Below are 16,774 nucleotides of genomic sequence, written 5' to 3'. Positions count from 1 at the left end.
AGCTTTCGGGAGGGCCAAAGCTCGGGCTGTAACAATCAGTCCGGTGAATCCCCCCCGAAGCGCCCCCAGTCCGCTCCACCCAATGTCAGAATATGCAGAGAAAACAAACGCAGCCATGTGATTATACTCAAACACATTCGCGTCAAAACCCATCCAGCCCAGGTTTTCCGCACCAATTGACGCAGCCAGCCCCTGGTACACCGACTCAAAAAGCAGCCCTTCCCTTGTAATCAAACCTACTCCTGACATTCGCCGTTACCACCAATCGCGGAATAAGAACGTGCTGTGCTATGGAAAATAACAAGGGGAAACAAGTTCTCCGGGGTATCCGATCGTGGGGAAAAGCAATTCATGATAGCGCAGGCGAGCAAACGGGCGACTTCGTCGCTAGTTACGATCCCATAACTCCCTAATTCTTACATTAAATCTTATAGCAGGTGAAATCGGCCGTTGTGATCCACTCGTGACATGCCTCACGGATAACGTGACAGCCGGTTCAGTTTGTAGATGCTACGGCTGAGGTTGCTGAGGAGGTTGCTGAGAAGGTTGCTGAGGAAGTAGCTGAGGAGGTTGCTGAGGAGGTTGCTGAGGAGGTTGCTGAGGAGGTTGTTGTGAAACTTGAGGGGGGGTGGTACGCTCTTCGAATGCGCGTTCTGGTTCCTTTCCTCGGGCTGGGATCGCTGATGCAATGCGATCGATCGAAGCGGGGGGGCTCTTATTGCGTTCTCTCTCCTTGTTCTCTTCAAGCTTATCGCGCATCTTCTTAATCCATCCCAGGGGACCCTTCTTTTCCTCGCCAAAAGTCGAAATTTCCTGAGTTGACTGGGGCTGTACGCCAACTGGAGTCGAGTCTGTGCCAGCCGGGTGGAAATCGGCTGAGAAACTCTTCCGATGACGAGACGAGCTTCCTACGGAACTAGAACTGGCCCCCGCACCGTTCTCTGAGCCAGCGGCCTTCTTTGGACTCAAATTAGTTCCTAGCTGAGAGGGTTCTCGATAGTGCCGTGACAGTCTCCATCGCGATCGTTTCTCTCTTTGCTCGGCGACAGCAGCCGTATCCTCTTGATGATCAGGGTCTGACTGGTCGTTGTACGACGACCGGGATCGCAGAGAGCCGCTTGGCGAGGCAGCTTTGAGAGTGTTTTCTGATGACTGGTGAAGCTCATCGTGTCTAGCCATCAATTGAAGCCCGGCAACATCAGCTTGAGAAGGCTCGGTGGCAGGAGGAGTGGCTTGGGTCTCAGACAGTATGGGATTCGCGGATGGGATACTTTCCAAGGGTGGATGGGAGGCAACCTCACTTGCGATGCGGGTGGGCGGAAAAGCAGGCGAAGAATGATCTTGACTGTGCAGTGATTGGGTAGAGCTGTGGGCGCTGGGATTCGAGCTACCTGGTGCACGCTTCTTGCGAAGCTTGTTCGGCTGCTTCTTTTCACCCTCTGTTGCCGAGGTAGGCGATCTCTGGAATAGGTTTGAGATGTTTCGTGACGTGGGCGGCGTCACATTTTGGTCTCCGAGCAGTCTCTCGTTGCTGGTAACCGGAGCAGCATATGATGGAGCTAAGCTCGAAACACCAGGCGCAGTAGGGGCAGCACTAGACGCTGATGGAGACACATTGCGGGTTGTGGAGCCTGCTGCCACAGGTGAGAGTCCCCGAGGAGCAACGTGTTGGCTTGACATGACTGCAGCTGCGGTGGGCGACGGGGATCCAGAGTGCTTGTTCAACCTGTTGGGCGGCAATCCTGGAGACCGCTTTGAGGGAACCGTATTGCTTCGATGGATACCGGCGCCTGGGGAGTGCGTCACGGGTGGACCGTATGCTGGACTTGCTGGACTCGGAGCACCATTTGACTGCCTCGAGTGGTGGGAGGAGACCGAAACATTCCGTCTGATGCCTCCAAACTTCCTGACACTGTCTGCACCGGCACTAGCATTGGACGCAGTTCTTGCGACGCCACTCTTCGTCTTGCCAGGAGTGCTTGGGGTACCTGGTGGAGGAGTGCCTCCATTCTGAACCTCAGCCACTGTCTTCTCATCTGCAGCAGTGCCTCGCATCCCAATCAGAAAGTGATCTTGGTTTTCAATCAGAAAGATGAGGACGTCTTGGCTGAGGCGGTATTGCCCTGGCTCCATATCATGAACCGGATGCGAAAGCATTCCTGGTTGGAAGATTGCTGAAAGATTCGCCGAAGTCATGCGGTTCTCATCTGACTTTGAAGCAAATACAGCCAGTAAATCAAGGATGTAGAGCAGAAGTTGGCGGTTCAGTGGTGGAAGCTCTGTAATCAGCTGTTGGTAAGTAACAATCGCCTTCGCAGCATCGAAATCTTCGGAAAGTTGAGGCCCTTCAGCATCTCCTACTGCTTGCTTTGTAAATCCTCGCAAGGGTTCTCGAAATCGTTCGTAGAGATCCAGTGGGACAATCGGCTCGGGAAGCTGGTTAAGGTATCTTCTCAAAACATTTGCAGCGTCATGGACCGTATATCCTGCCCAGTCAAGACCCTTTCCGTAGCGGTCTGGAGAGTCAAAGATAGTCCGGAGCTCTTTGATGCGTTTCTCAGATCCGCTCAGTCGAAAGATGCCCTCGACATTAGTAGCTGTTGAAACATTAGCGCCTGAGCCTGCTTTATCGCGCCGCTCTGGACCACTGTCACGCACCTTTCTCTTTCAGATACACTCCGCACTTTGCCACGACAATTGGAACATATCCATAAATGTAGCTCCGTCCTTCTCCGTCCACAAGGGAGATTGCAACATTCGCATAGGTGATGCTCTGGCGGAGAGGGATGCCAAATATTCCGGTAGGAAGAGGTGCTGCTATTTTTGATTTAGCGTTTGTTTTCACAACTTTTTTTATACGCGTAAAAACACGAAAAAAGGAACCTTTTCTGGGTTTCTTAGCAGATCTTTGCGCGCCTGCACTTGGCATTTGAGATGGGCAGCTGATGGCTGAGGCAACTGCCTCGCCCATGTGTTCACTAGAGAGAGCGGAAGCCTGGGTAGTACCCATAACAGAGTATCGTTTTGCACGCGCACTACGCTCCAAGTCGCCCTCCACATCAGGCATGTAGCTTGAGGATCTCCGTCTAGGCATAGACTCTGGGGCGCTCTCCATTCCCAGACTGGTGCCTGGGTAACGGTGCGAGATGCATCTGCCAGAGGACAAAATATCATGGGTTACTTGTTCTCCTCCAGAAGAGCCGTCTGCGGTTGGAGTTGCATGATCCAGTCTGTTTTCCTTTAACATGCCTTGTGTATTGGAATGCAAATCCAGAATGAGGCTTCCTGTATAATAGTTCTGCTGATAACGGAAAGGAGACGCAACAGGATACCATGAAAATGGAGCATTACCATTTTGTTCCTGGATCTTTGGAGGCTGTTTACTGAACCCTTTCCACCATGACTTCAAACTCTGCTTCGTTGGAGGGGATGCTGCTGGTATATTCTGAGGTACGGGGGCAGTTGGTGAATTTGCCAGCGGTTGCTGGGTGCTCCCCGGGGGGTGGTTATCTGAAGTCATCTTCCACACGGTCTTCCCGATCTGCCAGCTTCCAGTATGTTGTTTATGTGGAGTCCTAGAGATGGGAGAATCGCGATAGCCTGCCCGGCCCTGATAGGATGCTAGGTCGTCGCAGCTGCGGACGTGGGAGGGGGGTGCCGGTCTCAGTCGCTGGAAGGGCCTTTGGACTGGTGTCGCAAAGGGGGGTTTGGCGTCCCAAACCTAGTACAGCACACGAAAATGGTTCCAGGACTTCGGAGGAAGGATGTGCGTAGAAATCGGGTCTCGAGGTTCAGAGATTTGTGGGCGCAGGGCGCAGGGCGCAAGACGCGACCGAGGGGAAGCGCTGTAGAGCTGGTCGGGAGATTCGTCGGGGCGACAAAGCAGACGAAGGCTGGAACTTCGCAAATTGAGGTGAGAAAATAAGAGCGACCAGGTTTGTCGCGACCGGGAAATATCTGGTGTGTGGTGTTGTGTCCTTGTCGGAGAGGAGAGATGGAAATGATGACCGACGGTGAGTGGTGAGTCTAGGTCCTGGCTTGAAGTTCAAAAGCAGCGCCTAGGTCCGGCTAGCTAGCTAGCTAGCGCTACAGTATATCCACTGCCACTGCTACTGCCGACGTTGGACGCACAGTATTGTTTATTAATTAATGTCGCCGTCGGCAGATTAAAGATAGATATTTATAGATACATACGGAGGCTTTTCGGCTTTGTTATTAAGCAGTTATCACTCACTTATTCAATTCTCAGCATACCTCTCAGCATACCAACCTCAAGCAGCTGCAGCGGGCATGTTTAACTATGCGTGCCTTGCCCTAGAGAGAGGCCATCGCTAATAAGCTCTTATGATGATGATGATGATGTATAGTGAGTTGTTATACCTACAGCTGACGAGAGTGTCTTAGCTGTATATACAAGCTCCATATACCAGCTATATATATATATATACCAGCTATACACACCAAGTATCATGTAAATTTTGCAGAATCCAATCACTTCTCTCACTATCACTTTGTATTTTGCTGTTCATATTGCAGCTACAGCTCATATTGTCGTGGTGTCGGCCAAAAACAAGCTCGGGTGAGAAGCTCTGACATCGCGCTAGTTGGTAGACAAACATTACTTCACTTACCTACAAAACTCCTCCGTACGAGCTTTCCTATCGCCTAACTTGTCACCCTCCCCAAAACAAACAACGTCAATTCGAATCCCACTACAAGGCCGTTACCCACGAGGCATAGCTCCTATCTTAAGCACCATCCCGATCTTAAAGAATCCACGAAACCCGTCAAGATGGAAGGGTTAGTCGTCGCCGCACTAGAAAAATGAGAACGAGCCAGCTAATAGCATTAACAGACTGACAGCCTCCGAGCAGAGAGAGTTCCAGAACCGCATGGAGCGCAAGCAAGTGAAGGAAACCATGGGCGTAAGTCTACCTCCCCAAGCCTCACTAGATAATCACGTCAACAAGACTAAAATCCTCCCCAGATGTTCTCTAACCTCGTCTCCCACTGCTTCGACGCCTGCATCGATGACTTCACGACCAAATCCATGATCCAGCGCGAAACCGGCTGCGTTTCCCGATGCGTCCAGAAATTTATGGCGGGCAGCGAACGTATCGGCCAGAGATTCCAGGAGCAACAAGTCCAGATGATGAACCAGCCTCCCCCGGGACGATAAATTTACAACGGGCGGCGAAAAAAAAAGACTGATGTTATGCTAGAGTGGGATAGAGAGGGGGTGTACGATAGGGAACGAAAAGAGGCTTCTCTTATGGTATGATATTGAAAGGGCGCAGATGTCCTTCACACGGATAATTGTGTGCAACGGTCCTTTGATAATGGGATCAGATTCTACTCCTGCAGAGTATTCAGGAAAATATTGGTGTAAAGGTTGCTCAGTTTGAAAGCTACGGCAGAAGTTTCTCCACTAGGACTGATACATCGGCCACTGCTTTTCTACAAAAGTTGCCGTCTATTCTCTATACCAAAATCTTTAGGCGGCTGAGTGCCCTTCCCTCGCGAGGGGCCTCTTTCTTTCTGGGTGAATCATGTGTAGGAGACTGTCCAGCGGTCTCTGGTAACTTGGTCAGTATTTTCTTCAACCTCTAAGGCGTGTCTCCAAGGCGTGTCAGTAAGGCTCGAGCCACAATCTTATCGCGGTGCTAGAAGCCTGGCTGTGAAGCCGTACATCTCGGTGGCGGTGCGCCAGCTCCGCAGAGAAATGGTCCCTAAAACCGAGTCGGATCAATAATCGGACAGCTTTTCCGAGTCGTGTCGGCAGATGTGGATTTATGCTATATGTATCAACCAAGCGGGTCTGACCGCTGTAGTCGCCAAGTTCGCTTGGTGCGCAAGATATAATCGCTTTCGAGCCGGCTCTGATCTGGTTGGGTTCTCATCTGGTTGGGTATTGAGCATGAGTGAGAGTGATGGTATTGCTGCCCAGTTTCTGGCTCTACCGGCAGAAAAGGGGGAAGTTGAGAGGGCTACCCCTGGTCGGTGGTGGGAACAGTACTTGGTAGCAAAAAGCATTCCTCAAAGACTATGTCGCTGTATATCGATTGCTTGGCAGCCCTGGTTTGAACATTCGTGGGTTGTAAGAATATGCAATCGGGTCTAGAAACAAAGCGATCCTCCAGAGCGATAGTGGCAGCAGATCAGACGGAAAGATGTGATTCCACGATGCACACTCGGCAGTATCGTATAGCATCCACGAAGACCACGAGGACGAAGTCGCGAGGTCGTTCCCCGGGTACAACAGCATTGACGATATTTATCTGCTCTTGTAAAGGCAAACGGTTCAACATTATCAGCGGTGAAAGTCATTTTTTGTGAGCCCACAAAGAGTTCCTATTCTACTGGCTCAGGCTCATAATTCTGCGTGCATCGAGCTAAACTGATCTTCAAGACAGGGTCTGATGTTCAAGTCTCTGTGCTCTTTATGGCACTTGTTGAAAAGATTGCTAGCTCATCTCATCAAGAACTCTGAGAGAGCTGGCCTTAGCCGACAACTTCACATCCTACCGGCTTGCACGCATAGAGCAAGTCTAGTCCAGAAGCTCTTCAGATAGCACGGTTTCATTTCCGGCAGATCACTGCTCGATACTGTGCGGCGAGTCGAGAGTGATATCATCAAGACAATCTCTCCTAGTGCAACGAGCCGAGGCAACAATAACGACTATTCTCATGTATCTACATGAGCAAGGTCCAGCACTAGAGCGAGGAGGTACCTGCCTGTAATAACAACAACAACAACAACACGGTAAGGCAAGAGCTTGACTGGATGCCAAAAGTGGGGAGATCCCCGATTTCCCCGGGAGGTTCACCGACCGGCTCGCGAGTTCGGATCACCTCATCAGGAAATACCATCCACTGTCGGAATTCTACATCCACTAAGCTTCTTGCCCTCGCACTCAAGACGCTGGGCATAACAGATAGTATGTGAGTGGTGCGGAAGCAGAATGTAAACAAAGAAGCGAGTCTTAGCATGGGGCTACGATACCCCGCAAGCGAGTTAACCTGCCTGTCAAACTGCGTAATGGGCAAATATCATCGCGCGATTCAAGCCCGTTTGGTACTTCCAAATTTCTAGGGCCGGTGGATACTAGAATTAAGGACATTATCCCGATTTTTCCACCAACCGGCCAAGGAAAATGTACGATATTTCCTGCGGGTTGACGTTCGAATATTCATCAGCGCGAAACGCATTACACTGATGTATTCACGAGGTACCATGATTAAATAACAGATCGTCTTGCGCTTCCATTCTGAAAGTTCCCCAAGTGCTGAGACTTCAAGAAGAGTGCCTTGACTTGAGATTGCATAATGCGCCTCCAGACTTCTGCCTATGCAGTCCTAGGTCTTTCGGTCCTGGTATCAGCCGGTGACCAAAGAGCGAAAAAGTTGACAACAGGTACTCATCTCTTCAGCCATGGGGGGAAAAAGACCGGAAATCTTCGAGACCATCTGAACTAAGAACCCAGCAGAGGCGCAGAGTCTATTCGATTTCTCCATGTCGACCAATGACCAAAGATGGGACGATTCGTACAAGTTCCTTTGGTACAACAATAACGGGCCATGGTCGGTTCGATTTACCGCTTGGTATACGGCAGGTTTACTTCACCGTAACCAGGGCAATGATGTTGATAATGCCAAGGCCGCCTTGAAAAACATGTGAGTACATGGTATCAGCATCGAGAGGCAGTCATATTACTGACTGGAACAGTTTGGCCACTCAGATGACTGAAAACTTCACTTCCGCTTGGTATGGTGATTTCAAGTTATCTCCTGATGGTAAAGCAAAGACTCTGGCCACCAAGATTTTGATCGGTCTCTGACCTCTCTTCCAGAGCCAAACCCACAAACTCCTCTTTATACACCGGCAATCTATGTATGTGCACCCACTCCTCCTTGCGCACAAAAACAATTAATGCAGAGTACAAGTGTTCACCAATACCAGAGACTGATGTAAAACAGAGCTCTTATGATCCAAACTGGCGCGAGTTCATTGGTTCACAACTGGTCCAAGTGATTGAAGAGTTTGAAGACTTGCTCGGCCCTGCGCTCGTAGCCGAAATCGAGACAGCGATGGTTTTTGCTGCTGTAGGGGCGATGCGACGGAACGGTACCGACCCAGATAATCTCGTACTAGCCTATTCAAACCCAGCCTACATGCGAGCTCTGAACGTCGGGTGGATCGGATCTCGCTTGGGAAACCAAACATTCATCGACTTCGGCAACTCTCAAGGCAATCAGTTGTTCGATCTATTCAGCAAGAGCGGCGTCAACACAATGGGAGAGTACAACGCGCCCAACTACTACGGTATGGACTTTTGGGCTCTCGGCGCCATGGCAAAGTACGGCCCCCGTAACGCAACATTTACGAAATATGCTCCATTGATCATGGCGCACCTTTGGGACGACATCGCTGACCATTACAATCCATATCTTGGCAACATGGTTGGCCCCTACGACAGAGCCTATTCCCGAGACATGACTGCCCACAACGCTATCCTTTCCCTGTACTTCTGGGGTATCTTCGGATACGGCCGACTCGCGCAGACCCCTAGAGGGGAGTTGGACTTGGACTTCGACATTACACAGGGCGCGGCAATGGCTCTCATAATGGACGACGTGTCAAGGGCTTTGTCCTCAGATACCAAGGCGAAGCTTCTCACACCCTTCAAGACAGAGCGTTTGCTCAACAAGACCGTCTACTACGATCTCGAGACCGAAAGGCACAGAGTCGCGACCTCATGGCTGAGCAAGCCGCTCATGATCGGCGGGCAGGTCCTTGCCGAATCCGTGGCCCGCGGCAAGCAATTCGTGCCTGCCATCGTCCACTGGGCCTCCGACCCAAGACACCAGCCCTTTCCGCTCAACGGCCTCTTCAGCCTGTATCCCACGGCGACCACCATCCACGCTGTCGCCTCGCGCCATAGGCTCGAAATCAGCTACCCCAACGCTACGCAGGCGGGCGCCGACTCCTTCCAATTCCTCCTCTCCGGCTTCCCGCCGCCCTGGATCCGCGCCGGCAATGCCGTCGACGGGTTCCGCAACGTGCCTTGTCTGGAGGTCAACGTCACCGCGCCGGGGTTGCAGGAGCGGCCGACGGTCTATGGATCGTCCATCTACGGCTCGTACTACTACAACATAACCTATGTGGTGCCGTTGAATTTCTCGGGCGTGCCCTCGATCGCGTTTGATCTGGCCTATACCTGCTAGGTAGCATCCGGGATTTGGAGAAGAAAAAGTTGATCTTCTCATGATTAATACAGCTCTGTACATGACCTGACATCATAATTGAACTGGTCAGTACATCTATCTCTGTTAAGAACGAGGAGAGAAGAATAAGCGATTTTGCAAGTACGCACGAGGGAGAGCGATACTTGAGACATGTTCATATTAGGTGCCCACAGAGCGAGCGATCACTTGTCGAAAGATGATATGAAAGTAGGGGTATCTAGCGTCTTTTGTGCTCAGGTGGAAAAGCCTTGGCAGCCCTCCCTCTCCCCCCTTTTTTCCTCCTCGCTAAGAGTCTGTGATCCATTCGTGGAACGTCAAGCGAGAAGGACAAAAAAAAAACACACCTCCTTTCGTCTCCTCCAGAATACCGACAAAGGAAGCACGCCACGTCACGAAATAGCCCTCAGAGCTATCAAAATCCCATAACGCAAGGAACAAGAAGCTTTTTTTGAGCATTCTGCTGACTTTACTTTCTCTCCATTATATGTTTGGATATCAGTACCCCTAGCTAAACCTTTGGCCCATTGCGCGTTGGATTCAATCGATTGCACATCCACACACCTTTCCGGAGCTCACTGCCTACTCCCGTCTCCCCCTCGCCTACCCCTGGCATCTGCGGCCCCATGCTCCTTCAACACCTCATCCCAAAATCCATAAAACTCCGAGTCCCGTTTGAACCCGTCCCAGTCCCTCTCCTCAACCATCGGCAGCCCATCGTCCTCCACCCCTCCATCCCCAAAAGTAGCCGACCACCTCCCGAAAGCCCTCTTACTCGGCGAATCCAGATCGATTGGGAAACCCACATCAATCCTCCCTCCTCTTTCCTCCTCCTCTCCTTCGATGTTGGCTCTTGGCGGACTCTGGCGCTTGGGAGTATCTGTGATGTTCGTTTTAGACAGACTATTCTTGGTGGACAGGCCGACGATGATATTGTTCTTATGCGGTACAGCAAGAGCGGTCTCGTCTCCAGAATCCGAGGCCTCGAATTCATATGGGTTCCTTACTTTTGGCTTTTCCGGTTTTTTCTGGATGGTCAAGGGCTCCCACATGCCAAGTGGTGGAGCGGTGTTCTTGCTGATCTGCAACGGCTTCCATTCCTGGAACCGCGGCGACCTTGGTATTTCTCGAGTTTGATTCTGCTCTTGTGTCGCAAGCGGAGACGCTTTTCTTCGAATCGGGTTCTGCTCTTGTAGTGGTGGAGGTAGGGGTGGAGATATTTCTTTCCTGGTCGACGGTTTTGGGACATCCTTTTGGGGCGGGATGGGCTCGATCTCATCTTCGTCCTGATCACTCACTACGATTTCATCTTCGTACTCCGAACTCGGGTATTCGCTCTCGCCTGTCGGTGTCTCGACCTTCGTCTCTGCTCCAAAATGATCATCCTCACACAGCAAACACAATCCCCTAGTACCGCTGACCGTCTCCAGGCCGCAGAGCTTACACTTCATAAGAGGTGCTTCAGGAACCTCGGATCGCCTCTTCCCACCGTCCCCTCTACCTCTAGACTTTCTCTTCCCCTCCTGATCCCTCCCCTTCCCCTTCCTCTCCGCCTCCTTCTTATTCAACTCCTTGGCATCCCCCGGACAGAAAAAACTGTCGTCCGAATCCTCATCCGCATCCCTCTTCCCACCCAAACTGCTCCTCTTCCTCGCCAGCGAAAAGTTCGGATAGCCCATCCCCTCAAAACCCCCCCTCACCTTCTCCTGCATACTCCTCCTCGTCTCATCTAACAGATCCGCACCCGCGCCCACCAGACCAGCAACGCCCTTCTCCTTCCCCTTGCCTTTGCTGCCCTCCCCTCTCCTGCCACTCCGACTGCTGCCCCCGTCGTTCTTCAGTGCCGACCAGCTCATGCCGCTGGACATGACCTTTTCAGGCGCTGACATAACCGAACCCGCTGGCGAAGCGTTCCCCCCCTGAAACGGATTGCGCACCGGCCGCGGCGGTGCTCTCCTACCACTCACAGTCCCGATCGGCGCCCTAGACTTCAGAGGAGGAACGACACGCTCGAGTTTACCCTCCTGCATCGCTCTCCGCAAGATGTATATCTTGTTCAGTTGATCATCTTCACCCATGCCGCCTCTTTCTACTACATTACGGCCACTGTCGGTTTGCCCCGCCCTCCTATTCAGCTTCTCCTTTACCCGTTCAGATAATTTGACATGCGTCGTTGCCAGCTGGCCATCATTCGATTTCGTGGACGACGGCCGTCCCGGTGGAGGTCGCAGGGGCAGGTATCTAAAGCTCCCGCTCAAGATCGCAGCCGCGTTCACTTCCGGCCCACGTTTCCGTTCTTCTTCAAGTCGGAGCTGCGTCGCGATGTACGCGTTCATCTGAGGCAAGTCCACCGCAGAAGTCGGCTCGCTGAACCCGGGACTCATGGTCGTCGGCGCTTTCTCGTCCTCCAGATGAGATGACAGCTGCGGTGACATGTCTGAATTCCTCGACAGGCGTTTGGAGGCCCAGTCGCGGACTTTGATGGACGCCATCGAGGCCCGTTTCCGCATGCCGGGTACTTCATCCTGATTGTGCGCCTCGTCGAAGGTGGTATGCGTGATTTTCATGTTTTCGCCCGCTCCCATGGAAGCTCGTCGAGAAGGAAAGGATGCGCGAGCCATTTTTGCGCCTCTATATATACAGGGAGAGAGAGAGAGAGAGCTGTGAATAACTGTACGAGGTGTATGAGTAGTGATGAGAGATGAGATATGAGAGGTGTGGTGAGTAGACAAGCCGTGATGGAATATGGGTTTGTTTGAATTCACTCCAACTCATCAGCCAGATCCAACAACCAGCATGATAACACAAGAATCTAATAACAAAAACAATAACACTCTCATGAATCCCAGAATACCACAGATACACCCCCAACTCGCTTATCATTCTCATCTCCTTCTTTATCACCGTCACCAGATCTACCTATCCGTGATTCGCGCCATCTCTTTGTCGCCGCCGCCCTTTGTGTGCGCTCGGCGCTGACTCGATCGAACCCTCATGTGCCCATCCATCCATCCATCCATCCATCCCCAGCTCCCGAATAATGAAAGAGAAGCAAATGTACCGGTCTATCCACCCTGCCTCTCCGGCCAAGGACTCGATAAATCGGCGTTCGTTCGGGGATTCGGCGTCTGCTCCCAGCTTACCAGCTGATAATAGCTTGACCATCTCGATTCCATTTCGAGCATCCAAAAAGATCTGGGGTTTCCTTTATTCGAAACTTCCTTTGAGAATCTGGCGAACTCGTACGCCGCTCCACTAATCTCTCGACGCGAGCGAACCGCAAACGGCAAACGGCACCGGCAACGGTCCAGATGCATCTCCGCCAAGCCCCGAAAGTAAACAACGGCTCGCGGAGCTCGGAACTCGGAGCGCTCTTTTCCTCCCTTCCTCGCTGCCCAAGAACAGCGGACGGCCTCAAGAACAGCAAAAAAATTATAATGTGAACGCCAAGAGAGAAAGAAGAGGAGGAGGAGAGGGATTTCGCATGAAGTTAAGCGACGACGAGAAAACACCGCCCTTCTCCCAAAGCGCCCGGAATGAAAAATTCGGCTGCTCTGGAGTCATATATACATATACATAAATATATACATATACATATACATATACATATACATATACACATATATATATGTGTGTGTGTGTATCCGGCCACTGATTAAATGGGAGCTGCGCTACCGCAGGCCCCTGTCTTCGCGCTACTGCATTCCGGGGAAAGAAAAGAAGAAGAGGAAGAAGAAGAAGACGAAGAAAACCTGTTGCACGTCGTAGGATTTAGCGTTCTGTCTGTGGCGCTAATGTACCGGTAGCCTTCTCTTGAGAAAAGGGGGGAGGGGGGGGGGGGGGGGGGCAACGTTACAGTTACAGATCTGTGCCGCGTTTTGGGAGGTTGAAGATCCGGGGATCCTAGCGGGTATTCGAAAGCCCCCCTGAAAATAAAAAAAAATCCCAAAGGATATGGTAAAGGGACCCACCCCCTCCCCCCCCAAAAAAACCCCTATTTTAAAATTAAAAATTTGTGTTAGAGAGCGATATAGTATAAACCATGAAAGGAAACTGATTGGAAAACGCGTGCTGGCAGCAGACTTGCTGGGGATATATATATTTATATGTCGGGAGGGGCGGCCCGGGGGCTGGACAGGTACGCATCGACTTCTGCCTTCGATGCATATTCCCATGCAAGGCTAGCAGCTAGCTGCGCATACTCCGTACACGAATCAACCAGATAGGTAGATTTCAGTAAGCGTCTCCAAAAAAAAAAAAAAAAAAAAAAAAAAAAAAAATCGGATTCTCATTGCAAGGAACTCTGTTAGTAGTCCGTCTGCGAACTTCGCCCCTTGTGTTAAACAGCTTTCGGTCGAGAGTTCCGTCTCACCGCTTAAGGTTTCCGGTTCGTCCAGGGGAAACGAGACGGGCACCTATCCAAGTCCTCCGGAAGGGGCCAGCAGAGCCGTCTTGAACTGGTTGTAGTACCTACTCGAAGTAGTCGGTGCTTCGGTAACGATGGATAGAGGCCTGAAGTACAGGATGGGAACCGCTAGCTCCTCCACGCATCCCTGATATCAGGGTAATACCTACCGGCAGATAGCGCTTGAGGTCCGCGTCCACGTATGTACGTATACCTTCTCTCAAAACACCCGGCCTTCCGAGGTCGAAGAGCGATCTAGTTCGGTACTGGAAGTGGGAAGTCCACCTGGTCTGACTGAACTTAGGGTGAGGGTGAGAGTAAGTATATATATGGATTGGAACCAGAGTGACGACGACAGCGCCTTTCGGTATCTCCAGGAAGTTCTGGGACAGTGGCAGCCGCAAATGTCGCCAGGAGTTCTCTGGGGCAAATGGCGGAAATTGCGACGGCTGCAACAAAATCTTGATCCGCTTCCGGCTTGAGATACAGGTTGACGATATCGACCTACCAATATCGCCTGTGACTCCTGGGACATAGTCGTCGGCTCGCTTGTTATTAGGTAGGCCTCCTTAGATCCTTAATGGCAAAGTACGACAAGCAACCAAAAAAGGCACATGCACGCGGCGCGTGCTCTCCCCTTTTCCTTTCCGGCGGAGTAAGCATTCATTGGAAAGCAATCGATTGCGCGACATATGGGTATATAGGTATTCCTTCTCTTCCAATTGTCCCTAACATCCGATACTTATCCAAGTCTGCCTCCACCTCTTTCCGCCCATCTTCATCTCCTCCTCTTGCCCGCCTCCTCATTCCCGCCTCCTCACAAAAGGTAACGATAATCCGGACTCAAGTCCCCCATCTCCGTCTTCTCATACTCACTCAACCTCTCATCCACCCCGCGCCTCTCTCTCTTCCGATTCTCCCACACCACCGCGCCAGCATAGAGACAGCAACTCGCAGCACTCAAGCACAAGAACCCAAGACAGATGCTATACCCCGTCTTATACTCGGGCGCATCCCCGGGTAGGAAAGCATACGTCGCAATTATGCCGCCGATGTTGCCGAAGCCCACCTGCCACGCCGAGCCCACTGCTCGCCGGTGATGTCCCCCAAGGTTCATGTTAAACCAACAGACAATCACAGGCATAGCGGAGTAGGCGCCCATGGCAATGAAAAAGAGGCCGAGATATTGCACGTCTGTGTTATCATGGATCGATATTAAGATGGCAAAGCCTGTGATGGCGACGGAAATGGGGATGAGCGTGAATGCGAAGCGGTGTCTCGCGAAATCCGAGCAAACGGCCACGATCATGGAGAATCCGAAAGCGCACGCCCACGGCGGCACGCTGTGTAGCTGGGTCTGGATAGGCGAGTATCCGTACGTGCCTATAATGCCGGGGGCGAAGAAGGCGTACCCATAGGCTGGCACGATCATACCAAAGTACATGAATCCGCCGAGGATGATCTTGAAGTCTTGGAAGACGCGGCCGACGTCTCGCAGGGTGATCTTGCGTTCTGCGGCGGATCGGCCCTGGTCGGCCCGGAGGCGGGCTTTCACGTACTCGCGCTCGTCAGAAGAAAGCCACTTGGCGTCTTCGGGGAAAGAGGGCAGCACGAAGAAGAAGAGGAGGGCGACGACGCAGGTGAGTGTGCCTTCGAGGATGAAGATCCAGCGCCACGCTCTGTAACCCCGTATGTGGTCCATGTTGCCAATCGCAGAAGCGAGGAGGCCGCCGAAGGCGCCGGCAAGAGAGGTGCTGCTGAAGAAGAAGGAGTAGCGTTTTTGAGCTTCCGAGCGTTTATACCACATCCCGATCAAGTAGAAGCAGCCCGGAAACATGCCAGCTTCAAAGACGCCGAGGAAGAATCGGCAGGCGAGGAGACCGCCGTAATTGGAGACGAGACCTTGACAGATGGCTGCGATGCCGAACATGAACATGCAGCCCGAGAGCCAGACTCTCGGACTCAGCTGCTTGAGAAGCACATTTGACGGAATCTCGAAAATAATGTACGGCACGAAAAAGATGGTGAGAGCAGTGTTGTACTCAGTGCTCTTGAGGCTTAGATCTGCGGCCAATCCGAAAGATTTGGCGTTGGCGATGTTGACTCGGTCGAGGAAGGCGAGAAGATATAAGATGCAGAGGAAGGGGATGACTCGGGAGTCGATCTTCCGCATGAGTTTCTTCTCGCTGGTGTGAGGGGGGCAGACGACATCAAGGGCGTCATGTTGAACCGTTGCGCCATTGGGGATATCGGGGTGGTAGTAGTTTTTCTGGCTCTTTTCGCCAGGCTCGGCATCTAGCGAGCCATCGGGAGATGGCTGCTGGTCTTCTGCCCGGGTGTTAGTGGTAGGTAGGAGGTAGGAGGTAGGTGAAGATATCATGATTATCCTTCCTTCTACCGGCGCACACACAGGGATCCGAGGTGAGACGGTGGTCACCTACTCTTGTCCCGAAAGCCAAACATCTTCGACTGGCAAGCAACAGCAGCAGCAGCAGCAGCAAAAGAAGAAAAGCCCGGCGGGACGAGGAAGTTTGGGTGCACGACGGGCAAAAGAAGAGAAGGGTGGTACTACGGAGCTACTACTACTTACTAATCGTCGGTTACCTTGCATTTAAGTTGTACAGAATCCTACGCCAGGTCGGAACCAGCAAGGCGGGACAGTAACGGTATACCACTTATTAATCAACAATCATTAATGTAAATAGTAAAAAAAAAAAAATTACACGCTCAAAAAACTTTGCTTTATAAGCGTAAACAAAAAATATCAAGATGCATCAATTTGGGGAGACTTAAAACATTAAAATGTAGTAAAAATATAGCTAAAAACTGTCTCGAATGATTCAATTTTACTTGTCTGCTTCGAAATCTTTACAACCACAACCTCAATTAAGAAAAACGTCCTATAGATCGAAAATAAATAATCAAATCCACTTTACAATTAAAAGTATTAATTATTAAATAAATTTGGTACTGATGCACGTATTCTTTTGATGAGTTTGAATAAAAGTCCGATTTTCGCGTTCCTCGCTTATTCTCGTATTTACACAGCAATTCTAACATATACGCAATCAATAATCAACGTAACCCCTAGTACTCTCCCTTGCTATTTGACTCTCAATATTATCG

The 16,774-nt window shown here is 51.3% G+C and overlaps 5 protein-coding genes across 5 annotated transcripts; 2 read left to right on the top strand and 3 right to left on the bottom strand.

The window, feature by feature from the left end:
* Window positions 1–510: 510 nt before the first annotated feature.
* On the bottom strand, window positions 511–3,247 carry L3040_007969 (uncharacterized protein; the record flags this gene model as incomplete). Its single annotated transcript, XM_007295528.2, has 3 exons — window positions 511–2,597; window positions 2,659–2,817; window positions 2,884–3,247. 3 exons carry the CDS (start codon window positions 3,245–3,247, stop codon window positions 511–513), a joined length of 2,610 nt encoding a protein of 869 aa, XP_007295590.2.
* Window positions 3,248–4,792: 1,545 nt separating this feature from the next.
* L3040_007968 (uncharacterized protein) lies at window positions 4,793–5,179 on the top strand (the record flags this gene model as incomplete). The annotated part of the gene is made up of 3 exons (XM_007295529.1): window positions 4,793–4,800; window positions 4,856–4,925; window positions 4,988–5,179. 3 exons carry the CDS (start codon window positions 4,793–4,795, stop codon window positions 5,177–5,179), a joined length of 270 nt encoding a protein of 89 aa, XP_007295591.1.
* A 2,147-nt stretch (window positions 5,180–7,326) lies between these two features.
* L3040_007967 (uncharacterized protein) lies at window positions 7,327–9,225 on the top strand (the record flags this gene model as incomplete). The annotated part of the gene is made up of 5 exons (XM_007295530.2): window positions 7,327–7,414; window positions 7,485–7,674; window positions 7,727–7,794; window positions 7,851–7,891; window positions 7,978–9,225. 5 exons carry the CDS (start codon window positions 7,327–7,329, stop codon window positions 9,223–9,225), a joined length of 1,635 nt encoding a protein of 544 aa, XP_007295592.2.
* A 593-nt stretch (window positions 9,226–9,818) lies between these two features.
* L3040_007966 (uncharacterized protein) lies at window positions 9,819–11,864 on the bottom strand (the record flags this gene model as incomplete). Its single annotated transcript, XM_007295531.1, has 1 exon — window positions 9,819–11,864. One exon carries the CDS (start codon window positions 11,862–11,864, stop codon window positions 9,819–9,821), a length of 2,046 nt encoding a protein of 681 aa, XP_007295593.1.
* Window positions 11,865–14,465: 2,601 nt separating this feature from the next.
* On the bottom strand, window positions 14,466–16,028 carry L3040_007965 (uncharacterized protein; the record flags this gene model as incomplete). Its single annotated transcript, XM_007295532.2, has 1 exon — window positions 14,466–16,028. The coding sequence occupies one exon, from the start codon at window positions 16,026–16,028 to the stop codon at window positions 14,466–14,468; it is 1,563 nt and encodes a 520-aa protein (XP_007295594.2).
* Between the last annotated feature and the right edge of the window lie 746 nt (window positions 16,029–16,774).

This window comes from Drepanopeziza brunnea (assembly GCF_022702325.1).
Source record: "Drepanopeziza brunnea f. sp. 'multigermtubi' strain 214-2 chromosome Unknown ctg14, whole genome shotgun sequence".
NCBI classification, from domain to species: Eukaryota; Fungi; Ascomycota; class Leotiomycetes; order Helotiales; family Drepanopezizaceae; genus Drepanopeziza; species Drepanopeziza brunnea.
This window is presented reverse-complemented; position numbering and strand designations above follow the sequence as displayed.